The sequence below is a fragment of the Chiloscyllium punctatum genome, chromosome 10 (assembly GCF_047496795.1).
Source record: "Chiloscyllium punctatum isolate Juve2018m chromosome 10, sChiPun1.3, whole genome shotgun sequence".
NCBI classification, from domain to species: Eukaryota; Metazoa; Chordata; class Chondrichthyes; order Orectolobiformes; family Hemiscylliidae; genus Chiloscyllium; species Chiloscyllium punctatum.
In genome coordinates this window covers 23885065-23904898 of record NC_092748.1, presented here as the reverse complement: position 1 = coordinate 23904898, position 19834 = coordinate 23885065, and the positions used below count along the sequence as shown (strand labels likewise).

Sequence of the window (19834 nt, the reverse complement as noted above, 5' to 3'; positions counted from 1 at the left end):
GTTTCCTCCCACAGTCCAAAGATGTGCAGGTCAGGTCAATTGGCCATGCTAAATTGCCCGTAGTATTAGGTAAGGGGTAAATGTAGGGGCATGGGTGGGTTGCGCTTCGGCGGGTCGGTGTGGACTTGTTGGGCCGAAGGGCTTGTTTCCACACTGTAATGTAATCTAAATCTAAAGTTCCACTAATTCATTCATAGGATCCAATAAAATCCATACAGCTGTTTTGCCCTTGATTAATGAGACCAAAACTCAAATGCAATATTTTCAGAAAGACAGAAAACTCAATTTTAAAACTGTGTTAACAGTTTATTGCCAGTTATCTCTAGACTAGCTGTACATCACAACATCAGAAACAAAAACAAAAATTGCTGGAAAAGCTCAGGTCCAGCAATACCTGTAAAATGTCAAATTTGCACTTTCCAATTCCATGTCTTCCTTTTTCAGCCGAGGGTCACTCGACCCCAAATGTTAACTCGGGATTTCTCTCCACTGATGTTTTCAGACCTGCTGAGCTTTTCCAGTGATTTTTGTTTTTGACTTACAGTATCCACTATTTTGTCCGTTTTTATGCTTAATGTTGGAATACACATTAACACAAATCAACCACAAATGCTTCTTGTTGAAGCTGCCTTATTTTGCATGGTATCTACAGATCTTAACACTGTGCTTGCAAGTTATCCTTGTCAACATCTTACAATTCCTTTCACTGGGAAAAAAACCTGCAAACTAAGGTGACATATCACCACATTTCAATAATAAGCATAACTTTACTAAAACATAACAAGTGCAAAGTTGATTTTCTGCAATCAAAGTAAAACGTTTCAGTAGCTAAAGAAAGAAATTTTCTAGAAATAGTTGGAAGTTGAATGAAATCCAGTTAAAACATTGCCTGGAGTATCAAGTTGTAGATTAAATCACATGTTATTGGCAGCAACAAATATTGAATGAATATTTGAAGGAGCAGAACAATGGAAATGAGAAAACTTCTCAAGTTTCAGTGAAGCTCCACTCAAGCAGTGTCTATAATATGTCAAACACCGGCTTGTCTGCTGGTTCCATCAGGTGTCAGCTACTTCTAGTAAGAGAGACAGGTGACGCTCACAAACCAGTTCTTCCTCTTGATTGGTTTGGACCAATCTTTTAAACTCTTTCAGTTTATCGGAAAAGGTCATTGTTGAATCGTTTAGCCAATCTGAGTTATTCATACTGATGTCCTTACTGTGTCCGTTAGTAGCATCCTCCTGGGATGAAACAAATAAAAAGAGCAGGATTAGATAGAATTAAATTCCAATCTCGGAAATAGCAGCAGGAATGAAAAGCAATTCAATCGTTCTAGAAAAACAACTGCACATGAAAGATTGGGATATTTGTAAACCTGTAGTGTGGTTACAGTAGACACTCTGTGCATGGGGACAACAACTTCGGCAGAAACCAAACTCTGTGGGAGGTAAACGGGTAAAGCAATTGAATCAAATGGGCCCTCATCCAGCCAGCGATGCAGTTGCTCCTCACACCTGTAATTAACAAATACAAAATTATGTCTTATGTACATTTTGAATGGTGTAATTAGTTTACTTTTTAAATCAGGGATGTACAGAAAGGTTCTATTTATTTGTGCAGGAACACAAAGGGGAGTGCTTCTTGCACTGAATAGTTGCAGTCGAGTCTCAGCATGGTGGCTCAGTGGTTAGCATTGCAGCCTCACAGCACCAGGGTCCTAGGTTAGATTCCAGCCTCGGGCAACTGTTTGTGTGGAGTGTGCACATTCTCGCCGTGTCTGCGTGGGTTTCCTCCCACAGTCCAAAGATGTGTAGGTCAGGTGAATTGGCTATGCTAAATTGCCGATAGTGTAAGGTGCATTAGTTAGAGGGAAATGAGTCCAGGTGGGTTACCCTTTGGAGGGTCGGTGTGGACTGGTTGGGCCAAAGGGCCTGTTTCCACACTGTAGGAAATCTAATCTAAAAAGATGAACAAGTTGGCTTGACAGAGACGAGCAATAAGTTCAAATTACTTAGGTCTGGGAGCCCTTAATGAATTACAAGTCCTTGAATCTGTTCTACCTATCATTTCAGCTTTTCCCCTTTAAAATATAGTGCTGATGATTTGATAAATGATAAAAATATATAACCAGGAAATTTCTGTAGATGAAATTCCCAACGGAGGAAAATTGACTATAATATCTAACTTAAGGACATGTGTTTGTAAAAGAGTCAATAGAAAATCTTGACAGGATTTAAGAAAAATATTAAAAACTCAAAGCATGTCTGACAGGTCCCAAGAGAGGAAACTTGTGGGAAAGGGGTGGACTGCTGCCTTCCACGGAGAGCAGTGGAGGGTGGGTCACCAAATATATCCAATGCTCAGCTAAAGACATTTTTGACAGAAAGGGAAATGGACAAGGCGGGCATAATTAGCTCAGCTATGATCTTATCGAATGGCAGAGCAGGCACAATAGGCTGAGTGTACCCAGCAGCATGAGAAAATAATTAGTTTAAACTAGAGTTCCCTTTTCTGAACTAAAAATGTTCTGCCAAATGAGAGAGGGTCTGATGGTATAAAGACCACGTTGTATTTTGGATTGTGGAACAAAATGGGAAAAGGCTGCTGCTTGCAAGCAATGAAACTGTCAAAGGAAATGTTTCAGGTTAAAAGCAAGTCACTGGAACTCATTGAGAGTTGTATTTACATGGCTGTGTTGCTCAAGGAATATGGGAGGATTGCTGGACTCATCAGCACTGTGGTGTTCAGGGCAGCTTTGCCCAGGGACATAAACTGTCAACTGATTTTTCAATCATGACAGTGGCAGTCAAGAAATGTCAGCATGAAAACAACTTTTGGGAAGATGGACAGCCCGTGCCTGAACTATACAGAATCTGAAAGCTTTCCGAAGCTGAATAGACAGCATCAGCCCCCTCCTTTTAGAGAAACAGCAAAGAATTGAAAGAACTTACCTATTCTCTTTCATCATGTGACTAGAAGCTACTACCTCAAACCATTAATAGAGGCTGAACAATTACTGTGCCAACCTTCTTGTGCCTACGATAAAGAACTGAAGTATTTCTTTCTTCACCCATAAAATCTATGTTTGTTTATCTTTGTCTGTCTGTGTGTAGTAATTTTAGGGCTACTGTTTGAGTTAGAAGATGGTAGGTTATATTTTAGATTAGATTTAGATTACTTAGTGTGGAAACAAGCCCTTCGGCCCAACAAGTCCACACTGACCCTCCAAAGAGCAACCCACCAGACCCATTCCCCTACATTTACCCCTTCACCTAACACTACGGTCAATTTAGCATGGCCACTTCGCCTGCACATTTTTGGACCATGGGAGGAAACCAGAGTGCCCGGAGGAAACAGGGAGAATGTGCAAACTGCACACAGACAGTTGCCGGAGGCGGGAATTGAACCCGGGTCTCTGGTGCTGAGAGGCAGCAGTGCCACCGTGCCACTGCCTCAGGTTAGAACTTACTAATTTCTAATTAACATTTCAGTACTTAACAAGAAACTATGATTGGTGTATTCTAGTAATTAGGTTGTCAGGCAGGTAAACTGGAGATTATGTAATTTGAATAAAACATTAACTTTTGCAACACTTCCATAAATAGTGCAGCTTGAGTGATAATGCATTTCCAATGAATCATGACAATGATTCAGGGTTATCAGTTTAAATTGTCATAACTTTAATACAAATTTCATTTCCACTTCAAAGTTTGTCTAATGTTGCTTTGTTTCCATAGAAGCCATGTCGTTTGCAGAAGGTATACTCTTTATTCCCCACATTTCTCCATTATTGTACCTTTTATTCTCCTTTCTTTCTATTTCAATTTCAGACAGCAATTGTCCTGGTAGAAGTTCTGCTGCTGTAGCAGTATGGGTAATATCCAAAGCAGAAGGAGTCCTGTCCTGAAGGGTTTCTTCAAAACTGTCCTTCACAGTGTATGATCGCTTTTCTGACCTCTGCTTAACTGAGGAGTAAGCCTGCTTCTGTGGCAACCTGGAAAACAATATGACAATATTCCCATAATACTGAAGGAAAGGATTTCTGGATTACAACACCTGGTATTACTCAACATAGTAAAGCCTTCTTCTGAAATTCTGAGCTGCATGAACACCATGTAATTTCTCTAATCCATTTGTAAAGTTGTCCATTGTTTGGCCAGCATTATCCAGATTAGCTCATTTCTGGCCCCGGACAAAAGCTGGCATCAAGCTGGTATATAGGTAATACTGAGTAATTGTCGCAAACACAAACATCTCTGTGCAAGTGTCTTAAACAAATACATTTGGAACAAAAGCCCATTATCCAATAAATTCCACAGAAGTATTGAGAATCTGGACCACCAGTTCTCATAACCCAAATGTGTATTTCACTTAGTCCAGACCAATGGCAAATATAAGCCAAGAGGCACATGTTCAAACCAGATGACACTTCAACACCTATAGTGGGCAATTGTCAAATTTGCTGACTCATCATTCAATAATTACCTGAGCTGTTCCATTTCATTACTTTGCCCAATCACCACCACTCTGCCACTGACCACCATTCATACAGGGCGGATAAATAATTGTTACTAAGTCCCCTTCTGGGCAGCCTCCGTGACCACGTCAACTATTTGGTGTCCTTCATTAAATGCACAATGACTTTTAGTTCCACACAGGGCTGAATAATGCTATCCCTCTCTAACTATATTATAATTACACAGATAATTTTCAAACAGAATTGCAACATGCTTAGAATCACAGTTTATGCGGACTCAATGTCCGATCTATTTATGTTAATTAAGATTCTGGGACGTTAATGCATGTTTTCAGAATAATATTCTTTCAGTTTTTGAGAAATGAGTAATCTTTCCTAATACTTACTATTTCTTATAATCATAGCCACTGGTTTCAAATGAAAAACAAGACAAATTCAATTTTATCACACTACTAGCAGAGTTTTTTTTAAACTAGTGATTTGAGAAAGAACAAACCAATGTTGTTTCATTTCCATTAAAATCAAAGACCACCAAGTTTGCTTAACGCTGTTATGCAACCAATTTTTCTCCAGTTTCCTGTGGTTGGAAACAAGCTCACAGCCGAGGCGGTGTATTTGCCCAGACAAATCAAGAAAAGTCTGCACTGAAACTATCCAAGAGCATATTAGCTCTCCCTTGACTATAGTCACTTTGTGGAGGCCCTAGCTCCCCACAAACTGGCAAGTTTCTCCACAACACGTTCAAAGAATCCATTCACAGTTCCGAACAAGTCTTAATCCAGCTCTCAATGAAGACAATGCAGAAAAACAAAAATGCAGTCATGAAGTGTCACGGGTATTCCATGACTCTTAGTTGGTGTGTAACAGGGATCACACTCCCCCCTCATTCTCTTCCCTCCCTGCTCCACCCCAAACTACCCAGGAACGTCATACATTATTAAAGTCAAACATGGTTTGCAGAGTAAGTGCACTGCCTTTCTTGGCTTTGGAGTTGGTGTTGAGTGTCCAAGTGAGATTCTCCACCAGGTGGATGCCAAGAAATCTGATGCTGTTCAAGATCTTCATGGGGAGCCAATGTCCAATGGAGAGTGGTTGCTTGTGCCCACCTGAAGTCAACCATTTATTTCGTTTTGTCCACCTTCAGAGACAGGTTGTTGGCTCTGCACCAGTCTGTTAGCCGCTGTACCTCCTCTCTGTATGCTGACTCGTCATTCCTGCTAATGAGACCCACTACAGTAGTCATCAGCAAACAATGATATGATTTGAGCTATGCATCTCTACACAGTCATATGCCAGCAAGCGGAACAGCAGTGGACTGAACACAGCCCTGGGGTGCCCCCATGCTCAGAGCGATGGTGTTGGAGATGCTATTCCCGATGCTGTTCCCAATCTGGACTGACTGAGGTCTTCCAAACAGGTAGTCTAGGACCCAGTTACAGAGGGAGGTATTCAGGCACAGCAGACTCAGCTTTCCAATCAATCAGGTCTGAGGAATGATAGTGTTGAATGCAGAACTGAAGTCTATGAACAGCAATCTGATGTAGGTGTCCTCCTTCTCCAGGTAGGCGAGGGCCAGATGGAGGGTGGTGGAAATAGCATCTGTTAAGCTGTTGGGTCAATACGTGAACTGCAGGGTGTCTAGTAAGGGGGGCAGCAGGGTCATAATATGCTTCATCACAAGCCTGAGGTAGGACACTGAAGACTTCTTCAGCATAGGGACAATAGTAGCAGCCTTAAAGCATGTTGGAACTATGCTGCAGCTCAGGGAGACATTAAAGATGTCCATGAAAACATCTGCTAGCACGTCAGAGCATCCTCTGAGCACTCTGCCAGGGATGTTATCTGGTACTGCAGCCTTTATGTCGGTTGAGTTTGCATAGTTTTCCTCACATCAGCTGTGGTCATTGGGGGGGGGGGGGGGGGGGGTCGTTCTTTCTCACTGCCACGTCATTTCATGCCTCAAATTGTGCATATAAGTTGTTCAACTCATCCAGGAGAAAGGTCACCTGTACAAGCAGACGATGCTGTTCTGTGGTTGGTGATGGCCTGAATGCCCTTCCACGTGCTCCACGTATCGCCACTGTCCTGAATGTGGCTGTGTATTCTCTGTGCGTGTGCACACTTTGCCTCTTTGATAGCCTAGGTTAGGTTGACCCTTGCTGTTGTAGGGCAGCCTTGTCATCTGCTCTGAAGGCGGAATCACAGGTCCTCAGCAGTGCTGATGCCATTGTGGTCATCCAGGGCTTCTGGCTGAGGCGAGAAGTGATGGTCTTGAATACAGTGACATCGTCAATACACTTGCTAATGTAGCAAATCACCAATGTATCTAAGTTGATGGAATTGCCATTGGTTGTGGTCTGCAAGTCAGTTTGCTCAGAACGGTCTTGACGAGCAGAAATGGCTGCTGTCGGCCAGGTTTTCACCTGCTTCAGAACTGGTTTGACATATCTGATAAGTGGTCTGTATGCTGGGATTAGCATAACAGCAATGTGGTCTGAGGAGCCAAGCTGGGGCTGGGGCTCTGCCCTGTATACATTGAGGATGTTCGTATAAACAAGATCCAGTGTGTTCCCCGCTTTTGTCACAAAGTCCACATGCTGATGGCATTTCGGGAGCACAGACTTGAGATTTGCATTGTTGAAATCAGCAGCAATAAACAGTCTGTCAGGGTGTGCGTTCTGCAGTCTGCTAATAGCCCCATACAGCTCACAGAGTGCCTCCTTCCCATTAATACTGGAGGAATATACACCCCGATTAGGACAGCGGTGAATTCCCATGGCAAATAAAATAGTCTGCATCTAACAATCACAAACTCCACCAGTGATGAGAAATAACTAGAGATGAGCAGAGAGTCCTTGCACCATTTCGTATTGATGTAGACACACTGCCTGCCCACCCGCCCCCCACCCCGAGCCACATATCTGTCAATACAAAACAAGACAAGCCCGTCTAGTTGGATAGCAGTATCTGGAACTCTGTCGCTAAGCCAAGTTTCCGTGAAGACAAGGACGCAACAGTCTCTAACCTCACGCTAAGAAGCCTGCCACAGTCCAGTTTATTGTCCAGGGAGCAGACACTGGAGAGCAGAATGGACAGGGGAAAGCTGGCTGGCTAGAGTTTGGTTTTAGCCTGACTTGAATTCCCACCCACTTACCGCACTTCATACCTCCTCGCACACCACTTCTGACGTCTCAACACCCAGCCACCAGCAGCGGGTGAGGCTGAGGCTGAGGCCTGGTCGCTGCAGCAAGCAGAGATCATGTAATTCCTTCAGCAGCTCTCCATTCAGGTTCATTTTCGGCCGGTTCCTGAACTCAAGCAGTGTTTGCAGACTGTAACAGTCTCTGCAAACACCAGGTTTCCTGTTCCTCCTGTGCCATCTTATCTGCTCTCAACCACCAAGATAGAAGTTATTACGCATTGAGTGTGAAGGAAACAAATATATCTTTTCCCCCTAAATCGTTCTAAATTCCTTTTAAAAAAACAGTATGGCACAAAAACTATAACCTGAGTAATGCAGCTCATATATAAAAAGCATTCAAGCAGGAAAGTAGATTCATTCTAATATTCTGCTCTTTTACCTCGGAGGGGCTTCTTGGATTTCCATCTGGGTATTTGATCGTGCCTGTTCCCACAATGGAGGCCATTTATATTTTTTCAAATCGTCCTGAAAATAATAGACCAGGATCTGACCATCTTCACTTATAGCTTCTGAGAAACAGGAATGAAAACTATTAATATGAAAAAAGCAAAAGATGTGCATATTTATCTTAAATAAAATGAATCCCTCTTGTTTCTATTCCATTTTTTCTATCACAAAAACTCAGACAGGGGCCAAGAGAATTTATGAGAGTGTAGTTTGGTTTCACGTGGAGTACTGTGGCCAGTTTTAGTGCCACCCCTCTGGAATGATGTGATGGTATTCAACAAAGTACAAGGTTAAGTCATAAACTAAGAGTACAAGGCATTGGAGGTAGTATAATGGTGTGGATAGAGAATTGGTTAATAGGCAGGAAGCAGCAAGTGGGGATACAGGTGTTTTTTCAAGTTGGCAACTGGTGACTAGTGGGTTCCACAGGAATCAGTGCTGGGATGATAACTGTTCACAATATATATTCAAAATTTGCACAAAACTCTGGAAATGCAGGTTGCAAGAGGGATACAAACAGTTTACAGACAGCTTTTAATTGGTTAAGTAAATGGGCAAAAAGTTGGCAGATGAAGTATAATATGGGCAATGTGAAGTTGTTCATTTTGGAAAAAATGAAGGTAATCTCATTGAAACGTATAGAATTTGACAGAATAAATGGTGAGAGAACGTTTTCCATCATGAGAGTCTAGGACCAGAGGGCATCATCTCAGAATAAAGGGGTGCCAATATAAGACTGAGATGAGGAGGAATTTCTTCTCTCAAAGGGCTCAGCGTCTTTAGAATTCCTTGCCAGACAGCTCTGGGTATACAGTCCTTGTGTATATTTAAGGCGGAGATAGATTCTTGGTCAGATGGGGAATCAAGGATAATGGGAAAAGGGAAGGACAGCGAACGAAGAATGAAGAATATCAGATCACGATCTGATTAAACACCAGAGAAGGTTTGAGGGGCTGAAAGACCTACACGTGTTCCTATTTCTTAAGGCTTTGTGGTCACATGGTGAAGGCATTGGGTAAAGGCCTGAAATTCTCCTGCTCCTTGGATGCTGCCTGACCTGCTGTGCTTTTCCAGCACTACACTCAACTCCACATTGGCTAAAGTTCAGAAAAGATTTACTGGCATGGTTTCAGGGTGGAGGAATGTCAGAGAAGTTGGGACTGATTTCATTGAAGAGAAGGTCAAGAGGAGGTTTGTTTGAAGTTTTTTAAATCATAATTGGTTTGGACAGAGCAAATAGGGTGGAAAAGTGTTCACACTTCATGAAAGGATCATGAACATGAAGGGCACAGATTTAAAGTACTTAGTAAACTAAGCAAAAAAAAGAGGCATGACGAAAACTTTAGCCACACAACAAATGATTAGAGTAATGCACTACCTGAGTGTGTGGCAGAGGTTGCTTCAGGCCAACCATTCAAAAGGAGATTGAATGGTGAAGTTAAAAGCAATATGCTCGATTATGGGAGAGGATAGGATAAAAGACTGGCATTAAGCAAGACACAGATTTGGAGAGTCAACACTAAGATGATGGGCAAATGGCTTCTTTCTGCACTGTAACATTTCTACTCAAAGCTGAATTGGGGGTGGGGGAGGAGGAAGGAAGCCAGCATGGAGGTGCATTTTCCAAATATCATACTCTGAACTGATTAATCATATTCTGTTCACAATTATCACAGTTCTGGGAGAAAAGGAAAACAATTGTGAGTGGGCCTTTACAGAAAAATAGGCAGGAGGAGAAACTTCCTGAAACTGGTAATTGCTTAATTATTTGTCCCAATAAAGCAGCTTGCTTTCAAACTTTATTACTTTTGTGATGACTAATTCAAGTATTTGGTGGGGAGGTCTGATCATAGGAATTTATGGAGGTTACAGGAATTGATGTTTGGAACTGGGTGTTGTCTCACTTTTTGCTCTTTCCCCATAACCTTTACAATTTCTCTTGATAAAAAAAACTTCACCTTTCAAAAACTTTATGTCTGCAACCACCTGAGTTTCTGGTAGAGTATAACATGCAAACACTCCTCTACATTAAAAGGTTATTTTAAGTCATCAAGTTACCAATTCTTGCCTAACATCTGTTACATCTCTTAACCTTGTTAATCTTTACGATGAGACCCAGTTTTTTCAAATGTCTCTTCATAGCTAAGACTCCTCATTTCTGATAATATCTTGATGAATCTTTTCTGTTTCCTCCCCATATTTGTCACATCTTTTCTTAAGTACTACACCCCAAGTGGCTGACTTGGTTACAATCACAGCCTAACCAATCACTTGAACATTCAGTTTTGCCTGTGTTGGATTCAGTGCCATAAATAAAACCCAGAATCCCATACACCTTTTCTTTTTCAGAAAAAACCCTACTTTTAAAAAGTTACACATCAGATTTCACAAGTCTCTCCTGCACTTTCTAAAATTTAATGTTTATTGTTTATATCCTAGCCTTAATCTTACACCCATGCATTGTATTTTTAATCCATTTTTTGGTATTTCTCTGCATTAGAGAAAATTGGCAATGTTTTTACATTTCCTCCTGAAAATCCATTTACACAATATACACTGCATTTCCTGCAACAATAATTATTTCAAAGCAAATATTATATTTCATCTGAGTTGTTTTGGGTTCTCAGTATACAATTACAGTCATCTGTTCCTTACAATGAACTAAGAGCGCAAAACACCAAACTGTTTCCAACCTCAAATAGCATCATTTCAGCCACAATCAGAATTCAGGTTCTAAAACGCAAAAAACTGAGATGAGCAAGGTCCTTATTTCCTCGTCTCTATGTTCCCCTTCTCAACCTCACAATCAACTATAATGCTACAACGATCAGACCATTTTAAAATAAAAATGTAAAACAGAGACAAGACTAACCTGAAGCACAAGGTTGTTTCGGGGCTAAGCATTCTCTCAATCGATGGTCAATGCATATGAGAACAATTTCATCCCAAGGTATTTCTGAAACCAATGGCCCCTCATCAATCGAGGTTTCCAACGTCAAAGGACAGCGGTCTCTCCATTTGCTATAGACTGTGTTCAGGAGGTGCTCGACCCTTGAAAGCAGCAGTGGACGAGTTTGCTGTGACACTGGGACCTGACACACGTAATGGAAGATCATATCACAAACCTTAGCCCATGGAGCTAAGAGGAACAGAAAACAGCATTGTTAATGATGTGGCCACCAAGAGTGTGAATTAATCTTATAGAAGGTAATATTCCTACCAATCAAGGGAGGGAGATCCATCACTGGCAGCTGAAAAGACAGCACTGCATTCCTTAGCCAGGCTAGGTGGTTATTGGAATTCCATTCTTTGTGTGCCACTATTTCATGAGCAACAGGTCCACAGAATTCAGCAACTGGCCAAGACAGGTTGTACAGTTGTTCAGAGGACACTACCTCTGCAAGGAAACGCAGCACATTGTTGTAAAACTCAATGATGAAGCTGGGATCCTGGGAAGGCAATGCAGCCTGTTGCCTTTCAGATCTATCATTGTAAAACTGGTCACTAAACTCTCGGCACAGCCCATCCTCAATGAACTGGATCAGAGTCTGGCAGCAAAGCTCTGGCGGTGATGGACAACGTGAGGCCAGCCACCTTACAGCTTCAGAGACCTGAAAGAAATTGCATCCGTACACTTAAACCTCACTGTCAAATGGTAAAATAAAACAGTCCTGGAATTATCATCTTCTACATGTTCAGTTTATAGCAAAAAGGCTGGAGAGAGTCAATGATTGAATGAAAAGGTGCGTCAACATAAATCCCACAACATAACATTTCAACAAACTTTTGCTACTGTATTCATTTGTTAACCAGACGTAAAACTAAACTGAAATACTGGTCCTTGTCCAGATTAAACAAGCCCTGCACACAACAGCTGTGTAGTGATTCGACACTGCACAAAGAAAGCAATTCTGAAATTAGAGCGAGAAAAGAAACATCATCCAAGTGATCAGAGGAGCTACTTGCAAACAATGGTAAATAAGAACTACCATCTTTATTTCAACTGGACTGTTTTGTCTCATTTTAGTTTGAGAGTGATGCTGCATTTATTGCCCATTCCTAATTACCTTGGTGGGTTTCTTCCTTGGTAATTGACTAGCCCATTGCAAAAAGCTTTACCAATGAACCACATTACAGAACCATAGACAAGCCCTTATTGTGGCTCAAGTTCCACAAATTACCATATTTAGCAAACTCTCAGCATTTTTTATTCCCATTCAGAGGCATCACTGGCTGGGCCAGCATTCATTGCCCATCCCTAAATGCCCTCGAGATGGTGGTGAGCTGCCTTCTTGAACAATATCCTTGTCATGATATGGGGAGAATTGTTCACAGCACTCAAAGTATAGTCCAATTCAAGAATGCATACAATTTTAACATAGCTTCTCTGCTTTTCAATTAATACCTAGGCTTTGTTTTATTTTAAGAAAAAATCTTATTCATCTGTGTTCCTAGTTTACTGATTTATGTAACTATCTCCAGATCCTTCTGAGTCGCTACTTCACTGAGATACTTATTTTTCAGGAAGAATAGTTTCCTGTTCTTCCTGCCAAAATGCCATCCAATTGTCTGCCTGACTTTTATCTACTTTTCATTTCTGAGGGTTGGATCAATGTACTTCAATTGTATTGGTCCACACTCATGGGCAACATACTACAGTGACTTACCATTGGCTGTCCTGCAGATGACAATCAGGAAACCTGCCGGCCATCAGGCCTATTGGAAGGATATACAGGCTGATAACTTAACTGGCCATGATATAAATCCATCTTCAAACAAGTCTTGGCGTGGTGTCTCTAACCAGCAGCTGCTGGCCCACAAATATATGATTGCTTTAGTTATGAATTGCACCTTTGCTAGCTCTTCCCCATGCACAGATACTACCTGGATCAAGGGTTTTATCCTCTCTAAATTGGATTAGTTTATCAATTAACTTCCTCTATTCCATCTTAAATACCCTGCCAAGAGATAAATGTCATGGAAATATTTTATAAGACGAAGAGAATTTTAGTAGTTTTTGGAACTGGGCTTAAATCTATAACCATCTGAATCATAGATCATTCCATCAAGCTGACACCCAAATAGTAAGCCAATAATTAAGATGTTCCACTGTTAGATCCCAATAAGCCAACTTGAAAGGTTTGTAACACAATAACGAAATTTTACCTTGTTTGATCCCTGAAGGTAGTTGCTTTTTCCCGGGATCAGGACAATCAAATACTCAGACACGAGGTGAGTGGCCACCAGCGCTTCAAGTTTTAGACCTTGAAAGAAAATAAACATTTATATCAATTACTTGTATATGCAGTGCATAAAAGTTCCAATGAAATATCCGTTGCCTATGCCACAGAATAATGAAGCTGGATAGAGTTCCCACTATGCAAGAGATAAAAAGCCCTATGAAAGTCTAAAATAGTGCTGTCACTATCATCTGAATTTCTAATGAGCAAATCAAGCAATGGCTGGGACATAAAATTACAGATTGTTTCAGAACCTGCACAAAAGCTCTCGTTAAATAGATATGGAAATGAAGTCAGTCAAACAAACAGAAAGCTCCCAATTTCTGTGATCACTTTTCTAATGCCCTTCCAATTTACTCCCTGAAAGCATTCATTTGTTCCCTAAATTTTGGTTTTCTTTCAAACATCAAATCCTCCCTTAAACTTTCCAAGACAGTAAGGGAAATCCTGCTAAAATGCTTTCATAATCTCTCACCATTACAACCTACCCTGATGCCCTTCAAATTTATCAAAACCTGGGAAACAGGAGGAGTAAGCCATTTAGCCCCTTGAACCTGCTCCACCTTGATGATGGTTGATAGAATCACAGAATCCCTACAGTGCAGAATGAGGCCATTCAGCCCATGTCTGCACCAACTCTCCGAACTGGATCCCACCCAGACCCATCCCAGATTGATGACATGGATTATTTTAAACTAGATATGCGAGCTAAACACAGGGGTTGAGATATTAAACATCTACTGTTTTAAGTTGACTGTTCAAATCATTTCTCATGAATAGTTATTAGAAATCATGCTCACGGCAAAAGTTCAAATTTAAGAATAATGTTTCAATTTCTCAGTTTGTTTTCATTATTCCGCAACTCATTCATAACATTGGCTCCAGATCTCACCTTCTATCACCTCTTTCTCATTCAATGATATCTCTTCGCAAGGAACAAGGATGACCAGTGGAACTGCAGGATTTAAAGGTTTAGCTTGTAAAAGTTGTCTGACTTGCAGCATTGCTGACAGCCAGTACACTTCCTCCTCTTCCTGGTCAGTGCCTTCTTCTCGAGCTGGTAGCAAAAGGATCAGAGCAGATGTTCCCAGCAGTTCCTTCCGCTGTTCCATTGCATCCACATCTGTGTCACTTAGAGGGCCTTTAGTCAACTGGGTTTTTAAAAAAAGAACACAGATCACTATCAGAGTGAACCAGATGCTAATGTAACTTCTGAAAGAACACAGAAATGTTACTGAACCTTTCCAAGTCAACTTTAAAAACTGTTACATTTATACAGCCTTTCAAAAGCTGAGAGAGAGAGGCCCTTACCTTAACACAGATGTGCACAAGTACATCAATTGCTTCGTCCTTCTTCACTGCTTCACATAGATGTGTCTGAATGACATTATCAGCATCATCCAGCTTTTCAGATCCTTGGAATTTTGTTTTCAGCCAATCAATCAAAGTTCTTAAAACAAAAAGCATTTAACCACAGTTGGTTTAAAATTTAAAAATGAATATTTCGATCAATAAATTCAAAGAAAATTGCAAACTTTTTTAGATTTTGTAATTAAATTACTTAGTCATTAGTCACAACAATAGATATAATATGCTCCGAGGATCATTACAATACTGCAACTGCCAGGGGTAGGGGTATCTTTAATGTGTGTGAAATGCCAGTACACTGGTATCATCATCTTTCATGTTATCATGAAAGAAGTTGATAGCTGCCAACTTTCTCATCACATAGTCCAGGCACCAGCAATATGTTAAATTGGTGTGAATTTAAGTGCCAGCATACAGAATAGATCCTATAATCTCACTCAATGTCTGCTCCACAGTACCACAAATGCTCAATTTATGGTAGATTTTCCTGCTCCTTGGATGTTGCCTGACCTGCTGTGCTTTTCCAGCACCACACTAACCAGCTCAAGCAGCTAGTCAAATGAAAACGCAGGAGCTGTGCACAAGTTTACAACTGGTTGAATGGTATAACAGCAAAATTGCTGACATTTAACAAAATATTTGATACAAAGATTCAGGAAGACAATAGATGCAGAACCTGTTGTTATCACTAAGTCCATATTCATCATCACTTGGCAACAGCAGAACAACCTTCCAGAAGATTCTGTCTTGATGAGTTGGGAAGTTATCTGCCACCAATGTGAACAAATCCAAAGGAGTCCAGGCAGCTTCACTAAAAGTGAAATTAAAATTCAAATGTGAGAATAACTGCTTCATCTTGCTTCATTGTCATCATAGGGAGCACATATTAGCATGAAAATAATTTACTTCAAACCACACTGTTCATCAACTCTGTTCACGGAAATATTCCTCCACAAGATGTAAAGGTCATTCAACCCATCAAGTCTGCAGCCTCATTCCATTCAAACATGGCTGGTACAATAATCCTCTACTCCATTTCCTTCCTTTTCCCCAAACCATTGATTCGCTTACTAATTAAAAGCCTGTCTATCCCATCCTGAATATACTTAATGGCATCGGAGGCCTCAACAGTCTCCCATAGTACGGAATTCCACAGATTCATTACCCTCAGAAGAAATTCCTCCATTTGTCGTAAGTGTGCAATCCCTTATTTTGGGTTTCTGCGCTCTCACCCTAGACTCTTCCACAAGGGCAAACAAACACACAGCATATATCCTTCTAAGAACCTTATACACTTCAATAGGGTCTCCTCTCATTCTTCGAAACTCCAATGAGTATAAGCCCAAACAACTCAACCTCTTCTTATAGGAAAATCTCTCCAATCCTCAGGATCAACATAGTTAACCTTCTTTGTGTAGTTTGATACAAATAATTTATACAAGCCTCTAAAGCTTGTATATCTTGCCTTAGATTAGTGCACTGAACTGTTCATAGTATTCTAAATGTAGAATACTGTGAACAGTTCAAGTGTCTTGCAGAGTTTTAGCAAAACCTCAATATTTATATACTCCTTGTCCTTTTAAATAAAGGCCAAAATTCCATTTGCTTCCTTATTACCAGCTGAACTTTAATGTTAGCTTTTTGTGATTCATGCACTGGGACCCCCAAATCCCTCTTTACCCCAGCTTTCCACACTCTTTCTCCATTGAAAACTTCAACTGCTCTGTTCTTTCTGCAAAGATGCATAACTTCACATTTTCATGTTATACCCCATCTGCCAAGTTTTTGCCCAATCACTTAACTTGTATAGATTTCATCTGTCATCCTCACCACTAGTCTCCCCACCTTTTTGTGTCACCTGCAAATTTCTCAATACTACATTCACTCCCCTTATCCAAGTCATGTACATTCTAACCAAAGTATGGTCCCAGCATTGATCCCTTTGGCACGCCACTCCAGTTTGTCATCCTTAAAATGCCCCTTTATCACAACCCACTGTCTTCTATTAGTTGACAAATCCTCTATCCATGCTAACAAATAACCCCAAAAATCACAGCAGTTTAAGCAGCCTTGTGTGTGGAACTTTAACGAAAGTCTTTGGAAATCTAAATGCATTAGATCTGCTGGCTCCCTTTATCTATCTTACTTGCTATTTCCTCAGAACTGTGATAAATTTGTCAGGCATGATTTCCCCTTCATTAAACCATGCTAATTCTTCTTGATCATCTTATGTATTTCTAAATGCCCTACTATAACATCCGCTAACATTTTTTCAACAAGATGTTAAGCTAACTGGCCTATGGTTAACTGAGTTTTGTTTCCCTTTTTGAATCAGAACGTTACATTGGTAGTTTTCTAATCCTTTGGGACTTTTCCCAGAACCTAAGAATTCCTGGAAGTTTACTAGCAGTGCATCCTCTATCTCTGCAGTAACTCATTATGTTCTAGAATGTATCCCATCATGTTCAGGAGTCGATTAGCCTTCAGCTCAGTTTAGTTTCCACAGTACTTTTTCTCTAGTGATAGTTATTGGGTTTATTTCCTCCCCACCTCATTTTCAATGAATTTTCAGTTCCTTGAATATTTAGTACTTCCCACCTCATTTAAGCTGCTTATTTAGCATTTTTTAGAGTGCTATTAGTGTCCTCTAACATGAAGACCGATGCAAAATATTTGACAACCATTCTGTTATTTCCTGCTTCCCCATTATTATTTCCTGTTCTCTAAGATGTTGCTCCTTTATTCAATTTTATTTATTTTAAAAAGTTCTTACTGTCCGTTTTTCTGTTACATGTTAGCTTGCACTCAATTTTCGTTTTTTGGTCATCGTTTGTTGGACTTTCAAACTTTACCCAATCCTCTGATTTACTTCCTAGTCCTTTCACATTGTAAACTTTTCATTTCAATTTGATATTGTCCTTAACTTCACTAGTTAACCATAGTTGGCTTGTCCCTCTCTCTAGAATCCTTCTTCCTCACTGGAATAGTTGTTGCGAACTATTTTCTTAAACATCTGCCATTATTTCTCAACTATCTTTTCTGCTAAATACCTTTCTCAGTACATTCCAAATAATTCTGTCCACCTTCCCACGTAATTACTCTTGTTTAACTTTAGCACCAAGGTTGTTTCTGACCCAGGTTTCTTACTCTCAACGTCGGTCTGTATAATCGCTTCCACTTTCAATGGACATGATTTTGAGGATGTAATTTGCACATTTTATGCCATAACTCAGTATAATGTGGAAGCACTAACAACAATATTTTATAAAGCCTGAAATGTGAAACTGGTCTGGCCAATTCCAAAGATTTTCGCAATTTTTTCAGAAATTAGTATTCAATAATGTGGATATTCAAACATTATAACAATGCAACATGGTGAATGATTAAATTTTATAGCTGGTCGTGTATCAAATTGTAGGAACAATTTACTTAATAGATTGCTGTTGACAAAGTTTCTGACCACCATGGTCAGTTTGGGAATATGTTTCAAAAACTAACACTTTGAATAGGTGAATTCAAATGCAAGAAAACCAATTCAGTGGACAAGAGACAATGGACAAGGGAGATGGAAGATGACTGAGCAACTGCTTAGCCTGCCTGAAATCTCTGATTAGGCTGATACCATTTAAGTAGCATCTTTGTAACTGATATGTAAAATAAATGCAAAAGGCCAGCATGATTTGCAAATATGTTGGCATCATGCTACATAAACAGGAACAATGCTCGGGTATGATCAGTAAACTGACGATTGAGTAAACACCAATCCACTATCCTTTCTTAAAGGTACTTTCTTAAAGGAGAAAATTATGATTAGTATCTACATTGATGTTATGGCACAAAATATGACAGATGTTCCAATACCAGAGGAGCTGCTGGTAGAAGTTTTGAACCTTCATTTGATGAGCAGTCTCCTTCCTCCTCTGCAGCAACCTGCAACACAATGGGAAAACAAAAAAAAAACGTTTGTCACAGGTCCTTTAGGTATTTTCTCATGTCATCGTGCCAAATTGTACCCTATTTCCATTCCAACAATAGTGTACTTATTAGGGTTATGGACAGGTTACAGGAACAGGTTACATGACAGGTGTTTTCAGCACATCTAAAAGCTTATATCAGATGATTAAAGGAACAATAGTTAGTATTTCTGCCTCTAATTATTACACATCAATGCTGGTTTCTTTAGTCTCAAGACGTAAACACACCAACCAACACAGCCGGCGCAAACGTTGATGGGGAATAGGATTCCTGCATTCAAGTACTTGAATGGGAAAGATGGATGGGACATGATTTCGCTTAGGAAGGATACCACTGCAAAATAAACATCTGCATTGACATTCTTCATTTCAGGAATCAGAAGCTAATTGAAGAAACAAATGACCAATCCACAGCAATGCAACACTGAAGTGGTAAATGGAACAGCCAGGAATGAATCCAGGTGGTAATGCAAGAGAACCCTCCTTCACATATATCATAGAACAATACAGCGCAATACAGGTCCTTTGGCCTCAATGTTGTGCCAACCTTTTATTTTATTCCAAGATCAAACTAACCTGTATACCATACATTTACTCATCATTTATGTGCCAATCCAAGAGTTGCTTAAATGTCCCTAATGTATCTGACTCTACTACCACTGCTGGTAGTGCATTCCAGGCAACAACTGCACTTTGTAAGGAACTGACTTCTGACATCTCCCCTAAACCTTAAAAGAACGTTCCCTTGTGATAGCCATTTGCGCCCTGCGAAAACTTCTCTGGCTATCTACTCTATCTATGCCTCTCATCATCTTGCACACCTCTACAAAGTTACCTCTCATCCTTCTTCGCTCCAATGAGAAAAGCCCTAGCTCCCTCAACCTTTCTTCATAGGACATGCCCTCCAGTCCAGGCAGCATCCTGATAAATCTCCTCTGCACCCTCTCTAAAACTTCCATATCCTTCCTATAACGAAGTGACCAGAACTGAACACAATATTCCAAGTGTGGTCGAATTAAGGCTTTACAGAGTGGCACCATTACCTCATGGTTCTTAAATTCAATACTGCTGCGAATGAAAACCAACACACTATACACCCTATCAACTTGGGTGGGAACTTTGAGGG

The 19834-nt window shown here is 40.4% G+C and overlaps 1 protein-coding gene across 2 annotated transcripts in view; it reads right to left on the bottom strand.

Annotated features, from left to right (window-relative positions):
* Nucleotides 1-285: 285 nt before the first annotated feature.
* mcm3ap (minichromosome maintenance complex component 3 associated protein) overlaps nt 286-19834 on the bottom strand; it is a 76977-nt gene continuing 57428 nt past the window's right edge. For both annotated transcript variants that reach the window (XM_072578703.1, XM_072578704.1), the window contains 11 exons: nt 18596-18664; nt 15411-15545; nt 14678-14816; nt 14259-14517; nt 13293-13390; nt 11347-11737; nt 10999-11265; nt 8059-8188; nt 3797-3994; nt 1376-1514; nt 286-1241 (listed from right to left, as the gene is read on the bottom strand). In XM_072578703.1, the coding sequence (XP_072434804.1) occupies nt 1059-1241; nt 1376-1514; nt 3797-3994; nt 8059-8188; nt 10999-11265; nt 11347-11737; nt 13293-13390; nt 14259-14517; nt 14678-14816; nt 15411-15545; nt 18596-18664 (2008 nt within the window). In that variant the 3' untranslated portion in view covers nt 286-1058. The remainder of the gene's footprint in view (nt 1242-1375; nt 1515-3796; nt 3995-8058; nt 8189-10998; nt 11266-11346; nt 11738-13292; nt 13391-14258; nt 14518-14677; nt 14817-15410; nt 15546-18595; nt 18665-19834) is intronic.